The sequence below is a fragment of the Scatophagus argus genome, chromosome 5 (genome assembly GCF_020382885.2).
Source record: "Scatophagus argus isolate fScaArg1 chromosome 5, fScaArg1.pri, whole genome shotgun sequence".
In the NCBI taxonomy this organism is placed as follows: Eukaryota; Metazoa; Chordata; class Actinopteri; family Scatophagidae; genus Scatophagus; species Scatophagus argus.
Genome location: NC_058497.1, coordinates 25,596,172 through 25,614,227, shown reverse-complemented (window position 1 = coordinate 25,614,227; position 18,056 = coordinate 25,596,172). Strand labels below are relative to the sequence as shown.

The window sequence follows — 18,056 nt, the reverse complement described above, 5'->3', positions numbered from 1 at the left end:
TCCACTGCGTCTTCGTCAGACCACCCGATGTGTTCGTCAACCACTTCCTGCTTTTCAAAGACATCAACTGAACTCTAAATATCAACTGCAGTTTACACAGGAAATAAATACATGTTCAACTACAAAACTCAGTCAGACTCTGTGACCCGGACTCCATCCGGTCAGAGTCCGTCCCCTCAGGTGTCCCCGGCTTGGTTTCACAGAGTGACAGTCCCTGTTTGGCAGGCCGGGGACGTAAAAATGTCTGTGTGAATTTTTAAAGGGTTCTGCTGCATCCTGGCCGGTCAGGGACCAGAGGAGGTTCTGATTGGTCGGCTGCTCAGGTGAGCCCGGGGTTGGACAGTTAGGTGGCAGCTACATCACGAGTGAAAGTCTCAATATGGCCTTAAAACTGGCAAACATGGAGTGTTGTTAAGTGGAGCTGCTTCTCTGTCTCTACATTCAAAAACTGAACCATCCACAGTCCAGATCCGGCTCACATCTGGCCCAGACAGCAGCCAGAACAGGTTTTCAATCCTGTTGTGGACTCCAAAAACATTTACTGTGCTGGTCAGCAGGACTGTGGACAAACTGCTGGCCCAGGTGCCAGGACATGAGGGGCGGACGGGACGAGGAGGAAGCCGTCAAGCTTTGGACGTTCAGAATCTCACGTTGGACAGGATAAGGTGAGGACATGTCTCTTCTGCTCCAAAGCGGCCGACGCTCTCCATCGTCCTGGTTCTGATGCGGCCCTTCGCCTTCGACAGTGTTTGGCTCTGAATCCTGGTCTTCTGATTGGTCGTTGGGTAAAATGACAAGGCACTAGAGGATGATCTGATTGGTTCTCCAGGTGATACGTGTACGTGTCTGTGTGTGTGTGTCACCGAGCTGAGCAGAGAGACGGAATGAATCCTGGTCCACAGTGAGCGCGCTCAGAGCTGCTGGTTCAGGGTCAGAGGTCAGAGGTCAGGTGGTTGAGGTGGTCGATGGCAGCAGAGGTAGGAGGGCAGCAGACAGCTAGAACGACAACAACATGTCAGCTGTCATCACTTAGCAGTTTATCATTTTATTTCATACTGTACGGCAACCTGCCTGTCTGTCTGCCTGCCTGTCTGTCTGTCCGCTGTAAGTCTTCATCATATTCAAACAATAAATAATAATAAATAAAATGGTCACCTGGCTGCAGTCAGGCCTCGCTCGCGCTGCTGTTCCTGTTGAGCTCTCTGATGCCCTGAAGGATCCTCTTCATGTGACCCACCTTCGTCACACCCAGGTCCTGCACACACGCACACACACACACACACACACACACACACACACACACATCAGGAGGTGTGTAACAAGACCAACAGTCCAACCGTCCATCGTGTGGTTAGTCCTCCATGCAGTTAGCAGTTAGCGATCAGAGCTAGCGGCGCTACCTTCAGGTCCCTCCTCTCCAGGTGGATGAGCTCGGCTCCACGGACGTCGTGTCCGATAAAGATGTCCTTATATTCAGTGAGACACAGAAAGTCCAGCCACGCCCCCACCTCCTCCGTCCCCCACTGGTGAACTGAGACACCGACAGGAAGTGGTTCAGACAGACAGGAAACACCCCAACACAGAAGAACTACAGACACCCTGAGCAGCTTCAGAGACGTGAACCAGAGAGACAGAGAGAGCTCACCTGAGGCAGACAGAGAGAGACAAAGAGAGACAGGGACAGAGATGGCTCACCTGGGAGAGACAGAGTAGCACAGGTCTCTTTGTTCTTGTTGTTTTTGTCCTTCTTGAACTTCGGGACGAGACGAAATTTTGCGCTCCGACTTCGTTTCGAGAAATCTGTCAGAGGACCCTGAAGACACACGCACAGGTGGACAAAGAGACACTTTGACTCTTTTGTGTTAATTTACCCAGGACTAAATGTACAGTAGTTGGACATGTTAACGGTATTAGTAAGAGTACTTCCAGTACTTCTAGAAGCAGTACTTTGTGGTTTACCTCATTGTCTGACGGGTCGACGACAGGACACAACCAGGAAACGTCAACCAGCCGACGGAGCTGCTGAGCCACAGAACTGAGAGCTGCGTTCAACTGTTCCTGCTGAGGAGGGTCCAGCTGCTGCAAGGACGGACACACACACACACACACGCACAGATGAGATCATAAACAGCAGCCAGCAGTGATGTCACAGCGTCCTGGAGTACACAAGATCCACAGCTGATCTTGAACAACATGTAACAGATCTGAAATTACAGACTGCAATACAGACAGCTCAAACTTCTTCGTATGAAACATGTCAAGAGGACAGGAGGACAGAAGGACAGGAGGAGACCAGAGGAGACGGTTACCATGGACATCTTTCCAGCCAGCAGCAGCTCAGTCTCACTCAGTAAAGCTTTGACGTTAACGACCATCTGAAGGACAACACTGCAGCTCAGAGCCTGAAGAGACGGACAGGGAGAGAGGGAGACAGGGTGAGACAGAGTCAGAGACAGAGACAGGGTTCAGAGTTTGACTTGAATGAATACAATCACAAACTAAATTCACTATCATAAAAACAGAACAAACATCAAACTACAGTCAATTTCTACATTATCCACATTTATAGCGGGATAGGACAGTGGAGACAAGGACAGGACAACAGAGACCAGGACAGGACAGTGGAGACCAGGACAGGACAACAGAGACCAGGACAGGACAGCAGAAACCAGGACAGGACAGCAGAGACCAGGACAGGACAGTAGAGACCAGGACAGGACAACAGAGACCAGGACAGGACAGCAGAGACCAGGACAGGACAGTGGAACCAGGACAGGACAGCAGAGACCAGGACAGGACAGTGGAGACCAGCACAACAGAAACCAGGACAACAGAGACCAGGGCAGGGCAGTAGAGACCAGGACAGGACAACAGAGACCAGGACAGGACAGTGGAACCAGGACAGGACAGCAGAGACCAGGACAGGACAGTGGAGACCAGCACAACAGAAACCAGGACAACAGAGACCAGGGCAGGGCTGTAGAGACCAGGACAGGACAACAGAGACCAGGACAGGACAGTGGAACCAGGACAAGACAGCAGAAACCAGGACAGGACAGCAGAGACCAGGACAGGACAGTAGAGTTTAGGACAGAACAATGAAGACCAGGACAAGACAGTGGGGACCAGTGACGTGTGTGTGCTTAATACCCCGGAGCTCTTGGAGTTGGCGTAGACGACGTCCATGGCCTTTGAGCTGGCGTTGACAGCGTGAGCCAGTTCCTGTTCCAGACTGTGATGAGACTGAGCGACCTCACGGATGCTGAAACACAAACACAACAGCACGCAGTCACAGAGTGGTCACGGCGACCACATGACCGCGCTGCGCTGACACCACGTTCACGGTGTGTTACTTACCTGTGTATGAGAGCTCCCGCTGCCTGGCCAAACTCACTGATGAGTGACGCCTCCTCCTCAGAGACAATCTCTGGCTGCGAGGACGAGGGGGGCTGAGGCGGGGGGTTCCGGGGAAACTCGCACTTCTGTTTGTCCTCCCACGACTTCAGGGTGCTCTCGAACGCCTGAGACACACGCACAACATGAGGACGAGCTCTCGCTGTGATGAGACTGGGTGGACCTAATAAACTGGACACCGAGTGTGTATTTGTGTGTCTGCAGGACTCACTCTGTCCCTGGTGAGGGTCTGGGTTCGGTTCTTGTGGATGATCTTGATGTATCCTGGGGGCTGGATCCACGCCTCCCCGTCCACCTGCACCGGAACGCCTTCATCACCCAGGATGGTGATCTTCACTGTCCGACACTGAGACAGAGAGACGGACAGGGTCACGCATCTGGATGGACAGGTGGGCGGGCAGACAGACAGACAGACAGGTGTACCTGCGCGATGCGGTGATGCTGCAGGTTGATGACTCGGGACACGGCCATCTGCATGCTGCCGAAGACGGCCACCACCTCCAGGATCTTATCATCGAAGGACGGAGCTGTGAAAGTCTGGGGGAGAGACGGACAGACCGTTAGAGAGACAGACAGACAGTCGATCGGGGCTGATAGATGCAGACAGACAGGTTCTGTCCTCACGTCGTCCTCTTTGGTTCCTCCCCAGAAGTTGGTCCCTCCGGCGTAACTGGGGATGTTCAACACGGCGATGCCTTGCAGACTGGGCAGAGGGATCGGCCGCCCATCACACTGTCAACACATCAACATCACCATTAGACTCCACCGCTCGTGCTGAATTCGTTTGGACAGACAGGAAGTCACAGGAAGTGATGCCAGCTGTCTGCTGGTTTGAGGACATAAAGCCAAACCAGCAGAACCAGCAGCCTGCTCCAGTCAGTCTGTCTCACCTCCAGCAGAACCCTCTGCTCCAGGTTCTTGTAGGTTCTGTGCAGCAGCTCTTTGGTTCCCAGAACGCCGTACCACATCATGTTCTTAGTCCGACTCCTGAGCACATAATCGTCTTTCAAATTAACTTTATCGATTAAAATCAAACTACAAATGAGACGTCACGTTTGCATGTGAATGAACCGTGCGCTGCCATAGGACAACGTGTTCACAGTTCTACACTCTGATTGGACACAGAGAGAAAGATTTGGTTTCATACCTGCACTTCTCTGGATGTTCGTCTCTCTTGTTGTTGAAGTCCAGAGAGATTTTAGCATCCAGTCCGATTCCAAAGTAGTTGTTCATGACACATTTCTCAGTGTAGCAGTCCCTGAACACACACACACACACACACACACACACACACACACACACACAGAATAAGTCTGAATAAGGTCAGAATAAGAAGAACAATCATCAGGGAGAAGCTGCTGATAAAAATCAAATCTGCCCTCAAAGTTTTTGCTGTAAGAGTTTAGACTCACATGTTGTCAGGGTCGCAGCTGAACGGGTCGGCGTTGACCAGCAGTCGACTGATCACAGAACTGCTGGACAAAGAACCCGAAATACCCCTGAGACCTACACACACACACACACACACACACACAGACGCACACACACAGGTAAACATCAGATTTGTGTCATGATGACATGAACTTCCTGTTTGGCCTCGGGGCTTCTTACCAGGATAGAGGATCTTTGTGTTAAGCATGGGCATGTTCTCCCTACTTCCTGTCTGTACAGGAAGTGATGCAGAGCTGCCCAAGGACAGGCTGCCTTTACTGATCAGCTTCTCACAGGGCGTCTTACTGACTGAAGACACAGACAGACAGACAGACAGACAGGCAGACAGGTAAACACCTCAGTGGTTCTGAATACACTCATGACATGTGAATACACTCATGTGAAACAGGAAGTGTTGAGCTCCGCTGAACGCAGCTCACATGTGAGGCTGTTATGTCAGGGCTGCACTGATGCAGACAGCAGTACTGGTACGAGGAACAGTTGCAGTAACAGTATTAAGTGCAGTATCGCTGACCTCTGCGAGTGTTGCGGTGTTTGACGCTGTAGGACGACTGCAGGGACATCTTATCCTCCTCCGCCTCCTCCTCCTCTTCCTCCTCCACCAGACCCTCCTCTTCCTCCTCCCGACTCAGAGAGAAGAGCTGCTGCTGAGTCTGAGCGTTCTGCTCATCCACAGCTGCAACACACACACACACACACCAGTTTTTGATGTTTAAATAGTAACATGAACATACTGTGTCTGCCTGTCTGTCTGCCTGTCTGTCTGCCTGTCGTACCTTTCTCGGTGTGCTCGATGATCTGTCTGATGGCTTTCTTCAGACTGTTGGCTCTCAGCATCAGCTGCTCTCGAGGTTTAAAGATGGCCGAAGACGAAGACGAGGAGGAGGTGTTGGTCCGTGGAGAGCAGGAGGTGTGAGGAGGAGGAGGAGGAGGGTGATGGTGATGATGATGATGAACAGGAGGGGGCAGTACGACTCCCTCGGCCTCCTCCTGCTCCTCGGCGATGGTGGGGGGCGGAGTCGGGTGGGGCACGGTGGAGGCCTGAGACTCCTCGTTCAGAGTCTTCAGCAGAGAGTCCAGCTTCTCCTTCAGGACACCACACTGAGACAGACAGGAGACGTCCGATGTCAAACAGCCTCAATGGACGTTCAAACACAAACTATGAGTTTTATCCTCCTTTTGCTCCTCTTAACGCTGACTGAAATCCACATCTGCTGCTGCTCAGCTTGAATTCAGCATGTCAGCTTTAATTAGACTCCACTCATCCGTTCGTCACACTGACACTCTGAACGGTTTCTGGACTGAGCTTGGTTAAGCCTCCTGCTGCTGCTGAGGTTTGTAAAACACCGTAAACGTACCTTCTTGGCCATGGCCTCGGACTCCTCTGAGCTCTCGGTGTTCTTCTCGTACGCTTTACCAACACGAGCCACAAAGTCCTTCACCGTCTCACACAGAACCCTGAGGACCACAGACACACAGTCAGCTCAGTGACGACATCTGGACAGACAGACAGGCAGGCAGATGGACAGGAAGACTTACTTGGCGGAGGAGATGACGACTGAGTGCTGATCTGAGGTCAGGATCTTCGACAGGTGAGCGGCCACTGAGTCTTCGTACGTCAGAATCTGCTGAACCTGGATCAGAGGACACAAACACTGAGGTCAGTCCAGGTCTGCTGCTCCTCACCAGCCTCACTAAATGTCAGCAAGCAGCAGAGAGTGATGTCACTTCCTGTTACCTCAGAGTCGTCGCTGCAGTCCTCTGTGACCGTGGAGGCCGAGTGTTGCCGTGGAAACTTAGTCTCATAGACCATGATGCTCCACCTGCAGAAGAAAGACAGACAGCCTGCCGTTACCTGTTTGACATCAGTCAGCTGTCTGACATCAGTCACCTGTCTGACATCAGTTACCTGTCTAGCATCTTGGTGCTGGCTCTCTCCAGTTTCTCCAGTATCTGAGGCAGCTGAGTGTCGTCATCACAGGCAGAACCCCAGCCCAGAACCCGGGCCAGATCGTTCCCGGTCCCCAGAGGAAGGACTCCCAGCTGGCACTACAACAGCAGGTTCAGGTTAGAGCTGACGGTGCCGATCAGAACCTAAACTGTCCTCCCCCCGTCGGACTGGAGCTAAGCGTCTGTACCTGTTTGTGCAGCGTGAGGGCGTCGATCTCAGACAGAACCCAGCCAACGCTGCCGTCTCCTCCACACACCAGGATCCTGAACGTATCAAACTTCTGGAACAAACGCAGGCTGACAAAGAAACACGTGTAATGTTAACATCAGGAAGCTGTTGGTGTCGGACTCCTCCCCCTCTCTCCCCCTCTCTCACCCCAGGTGCGGTCCTCCGTTCATCAGGTCGAACACCTGCGCCGGGTTCAGCAGCTGTTTGAAGCGTCGCAGGAACTTGACGCCCTGGTTGTCTCCACTTTTCGAGTTGACAAACACCAGCAGAGGACTGGTGCAGGACGGAGGACACGACGCCTTCCAGAAACCTCAACACACAATCCAACATTCGCTTCAGCACAACGCAGACGCTGACGTTAACACTGTCTGAGGGCAACGCAAACAAGTCTCACCATCGGAGTCGATGCTGTTGAGTGCCGTCGGAGGGATGACGGACACTTTACACTGACCCAGAGGACACTTTGAGGACAGCTGCTCCTTACAGCCTGAGTGCACCTGCAGGACAGACGGAAGACAAACACTGTAAAGGCCTGAACTACACCTGAACCTGTCACCCGGAAAATGTTTTCATGACACCGAGCTCTCTGCTGCTGCTGCTGGACGGCGGGACAGTGAAGGGACCTCCGGTGGACCCCTTCACTGCTCCTCTCCTTCCACATGCAGAAAATCCCTCTCTGAGACGACACGACGCTGACTCCCACCTTTCTGTTAGGTTAGCGAACACTGACATCCAGTGTGACACCTCATGTGTTTCATATGAATTAAATTTAGGGTCAGAGATTTCTTTTTTTCCTTTCTCAGCCCTGTGATCCTCTGCTGACCCCTCACTTGCACACAGGAAGCTGATTGGAGGGGTCCCGACCCGCAGGTTGGGAACCACCGCGTTAAGCCTGTTGGAGTTTGACTGAAAGGAATTTGGACCAAAGTGCTAAATGAATGTGTTGCAATAATCCCCTGTTGTGGTGTTACAGTAACCATAGCAACCAGTCTCCCAGTCTCACCATGGCTTTACACCACAGACACCTCCAGTCCTGCAGACGGAGGACGCTGCCGCACGTCTTATCGCAGACGTTACATTTAGCTGAGACGGGGAGGTTTCCCTCCAGCCACTGGTGAGGCATGGACACCTGAGGACAGAGGACAGAAGTCACATGTCAGCAGGAGACGAGCGAGGCGTTTACTGTCACTGTTTAAAGTTCAGGAACACTCCTGCGTGTCTCACCCCGTCCTCGTCCTCAATGATGTCCTTCCCGATAGAAGCCAGTGTGGTCCATTTGCAGTTGTTGGTGGCTCTGACTGCACAGCGCTTATGAGCCTTAAATTTACACACTGACACGCACGCGCACGCACACACACACACATTTGTCTTCTCTGCCAGGCTGACACTGATGGATCACAACGTCATGCATTAAGATGATTTGATGCTTGTCTGTATACAGTCTATACTGTGTGTGTACTGTGTGTGTACTGTGTGTGTGCTGTGCTGTGCGCTGTGCTGTGCGCTGTGCTGTGTGTACTGTGTGTGTACTGTGTGTGTGCTGTGTGTGTACTGTGTGTGTGCTGTGTGTACTGTGTGTGTGCTGTGTGCTGTGCTGTGTGTACTGTGTGTGTGCTGTGCTGTGTGTACTGTGCGTGTACTGTGTGTGTGCTGTGTGCTGTGCTGTGCTGTGTGCTGTGCTGTGTGTACTGTGTGTGTACTGTGCGTGTGCTGTGCTGTGTGTACTGTGCGTGTACTGTGTGTGTGCTGTGTGTGTGCTGTGTGTATTGTGTGTGTGCTGTGTGTACTGTGTGTGCTGTTCTGTGTGTGTGCTGTGGTTTGTTTACCTTCACACGACAGGCCGTGTGATGTCACTCCTGACAGCGCCTCTCTGCAGACGTTACAGTAGGTCGGTCGGGCGTGAGAGCAGGCGTACCAGTTGTGCATCCCACTGAAGTGGTCCATGCTGTACTGGGTGGACTGGGAGAGACCAGCACACAGTCAGCAGCTCGCACTGGGACTCACAAACCCTGCTGGTCATACTGGGAGTAATACAGACCTCATAGTTCTGTCTGTTCTGGACGCTGCGCAGAGCTGCCATCCACTCCTCCATCTCCTTCCTGTTGTCTGCACACAGAATCAGACGTCTGCAGGGCGTGATGACCTACACACACACACACACACACACACACACACACACACACACAGTGGTTATTTACGGGCTGTGCTGTTGTTGGTGCAGCTGGCAGTTTATAGGATCATTGTTCTCATTTTCTGAATAAAAACACACACACACGCAGGAAAAGTGTGTAGTGTGTGTGTGTGTGTGTGTGTGTGTGTGTGATGTGTGTAGGGGGAGTCGTGAATGAACAATCACAGGTTTTGTGTGAAGTGCGTGGTTATAATTTCCAGAATAACAGACGTGAACTTCCGCTTCCTGTTCAGCTGCTCCACAATGAAGCGTCTGTTCCCACACTGACACAAATACACACACGCGCGCACACACACACACACACAGCACACACACACATCCAGCTGTATGAAGGTAAAGAATCAGGCGCGCTCAGGCTATTTAATCATGAGCTACACATGCTACTAGCTTGAATGCAAAGTGTGTTTAAGCTCACTTCTTAGCGCTGGGACCTACAGAGACTGTGATGATCCTGACTGGGGACGGTGGGACGTCCTCAGTCAGGATCATCACAGCAGCTCAGTCCCTGCTCAGGACAACACTGACACTTTAAGTCTGTCACTGTTTAATCCACAGACAAACTTTGCTTCCAAGGTGCCGAAAGTGAAGCATTTCTGCTGTGTGAGAGGTGAGAGGGAAGATTTTTATGAAAGACGTGAAACTGGTAATTTCAAAATAAAAGTGGTAAATAAATGGATGACATCACTTTTACCGGTGAAAATGATTTCTGCGGCCTGCCGGGGCTTCCCATTGGCCTGCTGTGTGAAACTGCTTCTGGTCACAGCACCATGTTAATTTGTCTCATGTCAATCAGCAGCTCGTCTCGGTGTTCCCGCTGAGGTTTCACACAACAGACAGTCCAGACAGTCACTGACAAACCCGACACCGACCACCTTTGCGCTGACTCACCGCCAGACTTCCTTTACATGGGTGCTCTGCCCGAAACCGGTTTGATAAGGACCCTTAGATGTGGTAGTTTAAGCTCAGCTCTGAGCTCCGTCTGTCCCTGAGGACGACACCAGAATCAGCAGCTGTTCCACGTCAGGACAAACAGGGACAAACTTGGTAAAAGCTTCTTTAAAAGTAAAAATCAAAGTGTTTACTGAGTCTGACTCATGTGGTCGATTTATGTGCAGAAGTAAAAGCCTCCGAGTTTATCGCACAGACTCAACGTTTCCATTCTGGCACTAAATCTTACCAGAGGGTCCCGAGTCGGAGAAACTGTCAAACAGTAAAACGTGGAAACCACTTGGAGAACCAGACAAAGTGACGCGTGCAGGACATGTGGGACACTGCGTTTCCTCTGTTGTCCATCTGAGCTCCGGGAGCTGAATCTGTGCTCTGGAGGGGACGCGACATCCACATTCAGGCGTCAGGAACTCGTGGAGAGACGCTTCACTCTGCACCCAACGAGGCCTTCGTGTGCTCAGTTCAATTTAATGATTTCCCTGCGCAGACTTTAACACTGAAGGAGATGTGACCCTGACGTCCGGATGAGTCCGGGTGTTTCCTGTTACAGCCTGTTGGTCTAAAATGGCTGTCGAGTGAGTTTTTGGGATTTCCTCGTGTTTCCTCAATAGCTGGAGGAAACACGAGGGTCAGGACTCTCTCTCTCACACACACACACACACACACACACGAATCCTCTCAGAGACTCTGTTTTCAGCTTTGTGAAGCTGCAGCTCCGGCTCACATGACACCGACAGACACGAACAAACAGACGAGTCGGAGCTTCAGCTCAACTGGTGTGACTGGAAACAAGAGCAAATATTTGAAGAGGTTCACGAAGTCCGTAGGCCAACATCTCTGAATACTGAAACAGCCGCAGTCAGATTTTAACATTTAACAAGAGTTAAACACCCAGAGGACACAACAGGACACAACACACAACGCAGGATACCATCTGCACGTGGTTAAACATGTTGTTTAAAGGTGCCAGACTTTTAGCTTAAATCGTTCAAACATGGACTAACACTGTCAACAGAACGAGAGGGTGTGTGTGTGTGTGGCTCAGGGTCAGGCTGCTTCACACACACACTGACACACTCTGCAGCGTCCTCCACCAGCCGATCAGACGACTCGCACGGCAGCCGAGACAAACGCTGCTTAAATCCAAACATCCTCTGCTGCGTTAAGCTCAGGCAGAAAACTTCACCGCGTCACATCGTAAACTCTGTCGGACGCACAAACTGACGTCAGTAAGACAGGAAACAACGTCTCTGTCACGCACACACGGCTCTCACTTTCCATCATTCCTGACATTTCTCCTGTCCTCCCTCCTTAACTCGTCCTCTGTTCCTCATTCTGCTCGTCCTCCTGCCGTCCTCAGTCGTCCACACCGAAGACTCGACTGTCACGTTCAACAGCAGTAAAAACGTTTTAAAACCATACTTTACAGCTGGTGAAATTAGAGCTGCATTCACAAGCCCATCAACAGAAAATGAATCTGCAACTCGTATGCTAACCGATTTATCATTTTGTTTGTTCTGCTAGTCAGTAAAATGATTATGAGTGACCCACGAAACAACACTGTAATGTGAAGGGGCCATTTTGGGCCCCGGGAAACTGATGAGCAGCTTCACCTTTCATAGACGAGACAATTCACTGAGCTTTGACCTTCGGGATGGAGAATCTCATCACTCGATATTTTTTTCCTGTTAAACGTTTGTGTGGCTTTTGGCAGAATTAGAACATCAATTCTCGAGTTACGGCTAATAACGGATTTTGTGAGCTCACAGCGACCTTTGACCTCCAAATTCTAATCCTTGAGTCCAAGTGGACGTGAGAGAAATTCACGCGAGGCGTTTGGGGACACACCGAAACCTCGTCGCCGGCGTAAAAGCCGAGAGAAGTGCTGGTTTTGCTGAGGTCACTTTCAGGTCAAACACTGAAGCTCAACTCCGATTCTTGTCGTCTTTGTCCTCATTTGACTGCAGGTTATTTTGACCTCCTGACTGTCTGTTGCTCGTCTGTTGATTTGCTGTTAAAGTCAGATCATTTCTAATTAAAGCCTGAACGCTGACATCACAGTCTGCCCACTCAGCTCTCTTACCGCGTCTGTAAACTCCTCAGCTGGTCACAGAGAAACGACAGCCAGAGTCCAGAACAACCGACACGAGCTCCGTTTGGTTCAAACTTCCAGTTCAGGGTCCCGATCCAGGAGACAAGACAAGACAGGTCTTCAGGAGACCTGATTCTGGTCTGCTGCTCCTGTGTCTGTGTGTTACTGCCACCCTCTCGCTCTCTCCCTCCCTCCACTAGCCCCACCCACATCCTCTAGTATGACTCAAGCCTACTTCCTGTCTGTCGTCATGCCGACCCCCCTCTGATGGGGAGGAGGGGAGACCAACAGAGAAGAAGAAGAAGAAAAAGAAGTCTTTAAATACACAAAACCTCCTGAGAGGGTGTGATCAAACACACGCACACACACACCGCTCACCTTCACATACGTGTAATACATGTGTGTATGGTCACACACACAAATGACTCTTTGCAACACACTGTCTAACACACACACACACTCTCAGTAAGCACACATCAAAGCCAATCTGCGACCTTATTTATTAATTTACAGGACAAACTGCTGAAACGCTTCCATTAGACAGGAGGAAAACAGCCCAGCGTGGTGCAGCTACTTCCTGCTGTGAGCTCGTAAATGTTTAATAAGGTTTCATGTTATAAAAGGTTCGGTAATTTCATAAAACAGCTTCTCGGGTGGTTTCATTAAGCAAACAGGAAACTGTGCATTTGTTTGGGATTATTTTCTGCTGCGTATAAATCCACGCTCATGCTCTGGTAAGAATCTGAGGCAGCCGGACTGGGGTGTGTGTGTGTGTGTGTGTGTGTGTGTGTGTATCTGAACGTGAGATTTCGATGAGGAGGAGTTAAGGATGAAGGGCGACTCACGGTGAAGCTGTTGTTGACGTTCTTGGTACTGGACTCGGCCACGCTGGCGTCGCTCAGGTCAACTTCATCAAAGATTATCGACTGCAGGCGAGAAAACGCTACAGATTAAAACTGAACTGAGATCAGCTTGTCACCTTCATGAAAAGCTCATGACAACAAACACACTGATGGTTACTGAATATCTCCACATCTTTAAATCATTAAAGCTTAAAGGGACGGCATGCCCACATGCTGATGTCACAGCGAGCCTCCCAGGTGTGTTTCTGTTCGAGTGAGGTGCCGTGCCGTGCCCCACCCTGTACCTGAGCAGCACACTGAGGGTCAGTCACCTTAGCGGTCTGAGCGTAGTACAGAGTCCTCCCTCTCAGCTTGAAGTATCGTCTCTTCCAGCGCTGGAACGAGCTGGTCTGTTTCATCAGATTCCCCTCCTTCAACACAGTCTGAAACACAAACAGGACCGGTCAGCTGATGGCGAAAATGCATCTCTGTTATGTTGTAAAGCTCACACAGCTAATGCTAACGTTAGCCAGATGACTTTAGCCTCCACGTTGCCCCGCGCATCCATAAAACACGTCCTGACCAAAGCCGTGTTGCGTCGAGATGCTAACTTTGGCCCCACGTGTGAGCGCTGAGCTCTGAGGAGGGTGAACTTAGATTAAACCACATGACCTGTCAAAACACTCAACCCAAAGCATCATGGGATTTTTCACAGGAGCTCAAGAATGGATAAATGATCACAGAAGGTGGATTCACTATCACAGAGGTAAAACACTTCTAACTCCAGAGGTGTGTGAGGTGTGTGTCCGCACACACACACAAAGCTAACAGAGAGTCCACTTCACTGCCCGCTGGAAATAATCTGCAGCTTCTGTCAGAGCTGTTCGTCGTCTTGTGACGGCGTCGACAATAGCAGCCATTCAGAGAGCTCACTGATAAACAACATCAGGACACACAGCTGCAGGCTTTATCTGTCAACTGACTGCTATTACGAAACATTTTATAAAACTACACGTTCAATGAATTTGTGTGTTTTTGTTCCTGGAAAAACACGGAAATTCTAAAAGACCAGACCAGACCCGATCAGTAACAATACTGATCAATAAAACTGATAACCACAATCAAGATCAGATTAAAAAAAAAATCCACCAACAACCACATGGTTTTAACATTTTAACAGAAACTTGTTTTCAGTATGTCACATAAACTTTATAAAGGAATCTCAGCTTCTTTCTGTGTTGTGGCAGGAAACTGAATCTCTTTGAGTTCTGAACAAAATAAAACATCTTTTGGAAACTGAAAGTGATATTTGATAAGCCAACCAGTGGCTGCAGCCCGTCAATAAAGCCAAAGACGGTTTTATTAAGGAAGAGGCTGCACTTCATGCCATCTCTAAAACCACAGAGTGGTTCCAAAAGACGGTCAGAGTGGCGAGTCTTACTCGGGACGAACCAGCTGATGTTAACAGATCGTCAGGAGCAGCTACCTTCCCTCTGACTCCACACCAACAGGTTTCAGTCTCAGACTCGTAGTCTTCAGCCGACGCCGACTCCAGTGACACCACAAAGCTCCGTTCAAAGCAGACCACTCAAACCAGAGAAGCTTAAGCTGACATAAAAGACATTATCAAAAGGCTAAAGCAGTTTGTCTTATCGCCATGATGGGCCAACTGTGCAGGTGCTAATAAATATCAATTATTTTGAAAGTCACAATCATTTCTTAAATAATTTATTACAAATGTGAGCTAAACTAGGAGACGTTTCAGTCCATTTTTGCATCATACTGTTGCATTTAATCTACCTTTAATTCACTTTAGTTTAATCTACTTTTTCCTGTCAGAAACAGGCTTCCTAACATAAATCCAGCTGAACTGTAGCTCTGAACCAGCCATTAAAGCGCAAACAAACAAGAGCCATCGTTCATGGCTTCAGTCTGAGTTTCCTCCCACTGACCAGAAATATCTCGTTATTTCCCACATGACTCAATGTTCATGTTTTTGTCTCGGGCTGTGAAATCTCCCAAAACATCAGCTTTAAATAGAAACTCAGTGGCTTCCAGCCAAACTCACTTCCTGTGACTCAAATATCCACGTCAGTCTGAACTAAGCCGCTGCTGCCTTCAGGAACCATCGGACATGTCGGCTCTGTGTCTCAATGAGCACCCGGACACCTTTGGGACAATGTGAATGCGAATGTAACACTCGAACCTGACTTCAGTCTAAACTGGATGTGCCACACTGACAAAAATAAATAAATCAATAAAACTGGTATTAATAAACATTGTGAATGGGCTAAAACTGTTTGAGGAGACTCTCCTTCAAGTCAGAGTTATTTTTGTTATTTGCTCCTAATCGTGGAGTTGGACTAAACAGAAAGAAATCCCTCAGAATAATCCATCAGTCTTCCTGCTTGCTTACAGCCTGAACATGCAAAAGCAACTCTTTACATAAGCATGTGAGCCAACGGGAATTAAAAGCCCTGACAGAGTAACAGAGGACAGGATTTCAGTAAGAAACACAGTAGAAGACTGTGAAATACTTCTTAACCTCATCTCAAGGTTTTAAACAGCCTTCCGTCTGAACAAACCTCCACGTAACTGTGGTTATTTTGCTGCTAACACATAAAAAAGCGCCCCAGGCCCAGTGATGTTGGTATTTCCGAGCCTTTGGGGCGCACTTTAAGGCAGCATTTGGTTGGTACAGTAAAGTTTAATAAGGTTTAACTTGTACAAATGTAGCGTTGTGTTGTGAATGTTGCAGTGGGAATCTGCTCACCGAGACGCCACATTTCTGCTGTTCTTAACGTGTAAATGAGCGCATAATCCGATAAACCCGTCAGCCTGCATGAACTCAGAGGACCGTTATGTCTCCACAGCCCACTCATGCCAACACCGAAACACAACCGTTTAAAGCTTTTTCAGTCGGTTTTCCTGCACTTTCTCCCCCCGGCTCGTCAATCACCGCCGCGGAGTGCAGCCCACCTCTCACGGGTGGGCAGCTGAGGGAACAGGCGGGGCTTTCCACCGGGCCTGAGACCCTTCGACTAGCTGTTAGCCGGGTTAGCCTCGCCTTGAACTACCGGTTTGTGTCCTTACGTCGGTACAAAGAAACATTTCCCGGTGACACCGAGTTGTATTCGTGTGTTTTAACTGTGTCTGGGCACATTTTTCCAAATCATAAATTTCAGAGCCACGGTTGACCCTGGTTCTATTTTTATTTGTTAGCTAGGAGCTACATATTACGGCTAAACAAATGCATATTTAAAATTGGGGTATTATCGTTACGTCGTCCTCTTATTTTAACTTGGACATGTAGATTAATAAAGTGTTTGTTAATTATATGTCACACAATATCATTTTCTAGTTCTAATGTCGCAGATGTAGCGCTTACCCAATGATAAACCGCTGTAGACACAAGCACTGGATCCAAACTCAACTTAAAATCAGTCACATTCCAAGTAATACCGCTCATTAGAACATAAGCACAAGGTAGAAACAAGGATTAAACTAATTCAAGATTCTATTACAATCAGTCTTCAAATCGGCAATATCAACCAAGCAGCGCTGACTTCAATTCAGTGTCCCTTTCTATAAATGTTTTATTCTTATGGCTACAGCCGCTCACGGTGAGTAGGAGAGGAAGACGTGCGAAAAAGCGTCAAACCGGTTATAAAAGATGAAGAATTACAAACACATACGATGTTAGGTGTATCTGTCACATGCCGTATTGTAGAGAGGCCCATGAATATTCAGAAAATGTCTTAACTTACACTAAACATCGTATACTTTGTCCATTAAGGACGGTAATACTGAACTGTCAGATTTTAATATGGAGTTCCGTGTGCCGTTGTCTCCCTCGATGAGAACGCTGTACCTCGGAGTTGTGTGTGGCCCACCCCCGCTGAATGAAAACAGACACTGACCACAGATTATGTCCGCTCATTTACGCCGGGATTTTAAACACTCTTTACCTTGCTACGGATCTGGCCGGACGTTGACACTTTTCGGATGAGTTTCTGCGGAGTTCCGGGCTCCTGCTCCGGCTCGCTGTCCGACGACTCGTCCGGGCACCGGGCCGCGGCAGACTCCGGTCCCCCTGCCTCCGCCATCCTGCCATCAGACCCCCGGGTAGGACCAGGGGAGGGAGCGCCCCCCAGTGGCGGAGACCGGACAACACACAGGAGAAAACGAGAGGGGCGCTTACTGACCTCTGGTGGTCACAGTCTGACATTACAAGAAGTCTTTACATATACCAACAGAGCAAAATACAATAAAAATCTATATATTAATGTTAAGAACACAGGTTCTGCGATTTCTGTTTTCCGTGTGAAACAAAAGTAACTCAAAATTCTGTTCATATATTCCTAATCCTCAGTAGCTAAACTGTACACTGAAAAAGACCACAAATGTTGTGAGGACAGTTGTGGCAGCGGAAAAAAGGATGATTTTAGGAGATGTGGACTCGAATTTTTCTGTCAGCAAAAGAAACAGTCTCAGGTGAGGTCCAAAGAGTCCCAGAGGATCAGGGAGTCTCAGAGGAGGTTCAGAGGGTCTCACAGGATCTTCAGAGCGTCTCAGAGGAGGTTCAGAGGGTCTCACAGGATCTTCAGAGCGTCTCAGTGGAGGTTTAGAGGGTCTCCGAGGAGGTTCAAAGAGTCTCAGAGGTTCTCAGAGGATCAGAGCATCTCAGAGGAGGTTCAAAGGGTCTCAGAGGAGGTTCAGAGGATCTCAGAGGAGGTTCAAAGGGTCTCAGAGGATCAGAGCATCTCAGAGGAGGGTCTCACAGGATCTTCAGAGCGTCTCAGAGGAGGTTCAAAGGGTCTCAGAGGAGGTTCAAAGAGTCTCAGAGGAGGTTCAGAGAGTCTCAGAGGAGGTTCAGACAGTCTCAGTGGAGGTTTAGAGGGTCTCTGAAGAGGTTTAAAGAGTCTCAGAGGTTCTCAG

General features: G+C 49.4%; 1 protein-coding gene across 7 annotated transcripts; it reads right to left on the bottom strand.

Moving 5' to 3' along the window:
- Position 1: 1 nt before the first annotated feature.
- LOC124058678 (diacylglycerol kinase delta-like) lies at positions 2-17,275 on the bottom strand. 7 transcript variants are annotated; one of them, XM_046388128.1, is made up of 31 exons: positions 17,087-17,275; positions 13,451-13,561; positions 13,122-13,202; positions 9,084-9,188; positions 8,872-9,004; positions 8,270-8,376; positions 8,049-8,174; positions 7,440-7,542; positions 7,193-7,355; positions 7,005-7,113; positions 6,776-6,915; positions 6,605-6,689; positions 6,406-6,500; positions 6,225-6,324; positions 5,643-5,967; positions 5,381-5,542; positions 5,026-5,154; positions 4,827-4,920; positions 4,562-4,672; positions 4,305-4,401; positions 4,039-4,146; positions 3,838-3,951; positions 3,626-3,760; positions 3,358-3,521; positions 3,151-3,262; positions 2,310-2,402; positions 1,960-2,079; positions 1,696-1,813; positions 1,401-1,531; positions 1,156-1,255; positions 2-996 (listed from the first exon to the last, which is right to left on the bottom strand). In XM_046388128.1, exons 1-30 carry the CDS (start codon positions 17,222-17,224, stop codon positions 1,166-1,168), a joined length of 3,699 nt encoding a protein of 1,232 aa, XP_046244084.1. In that variant the 5' UTR covers positions 17,225-17,275; the 3' UTR covers positions 2-996; positions 1,156-1,165. The 7 variants fall into 7 exon arrangements, with proteins under 7 accessions (XP_046244084.1, XP_046244087.1, XP_046244085.1 ...); XM_046388131.1 differs by lacking the exon at positions 17,087-17,275 and adding an exon at positions 16,814-17,044; XM_046388129.1 differs by lacking the exon at positions 17,087-17,275 and adding an exon at positions 16,507-16,758.
- Positions 17,276-18,056: the final 781 nt, after the last annotated feature.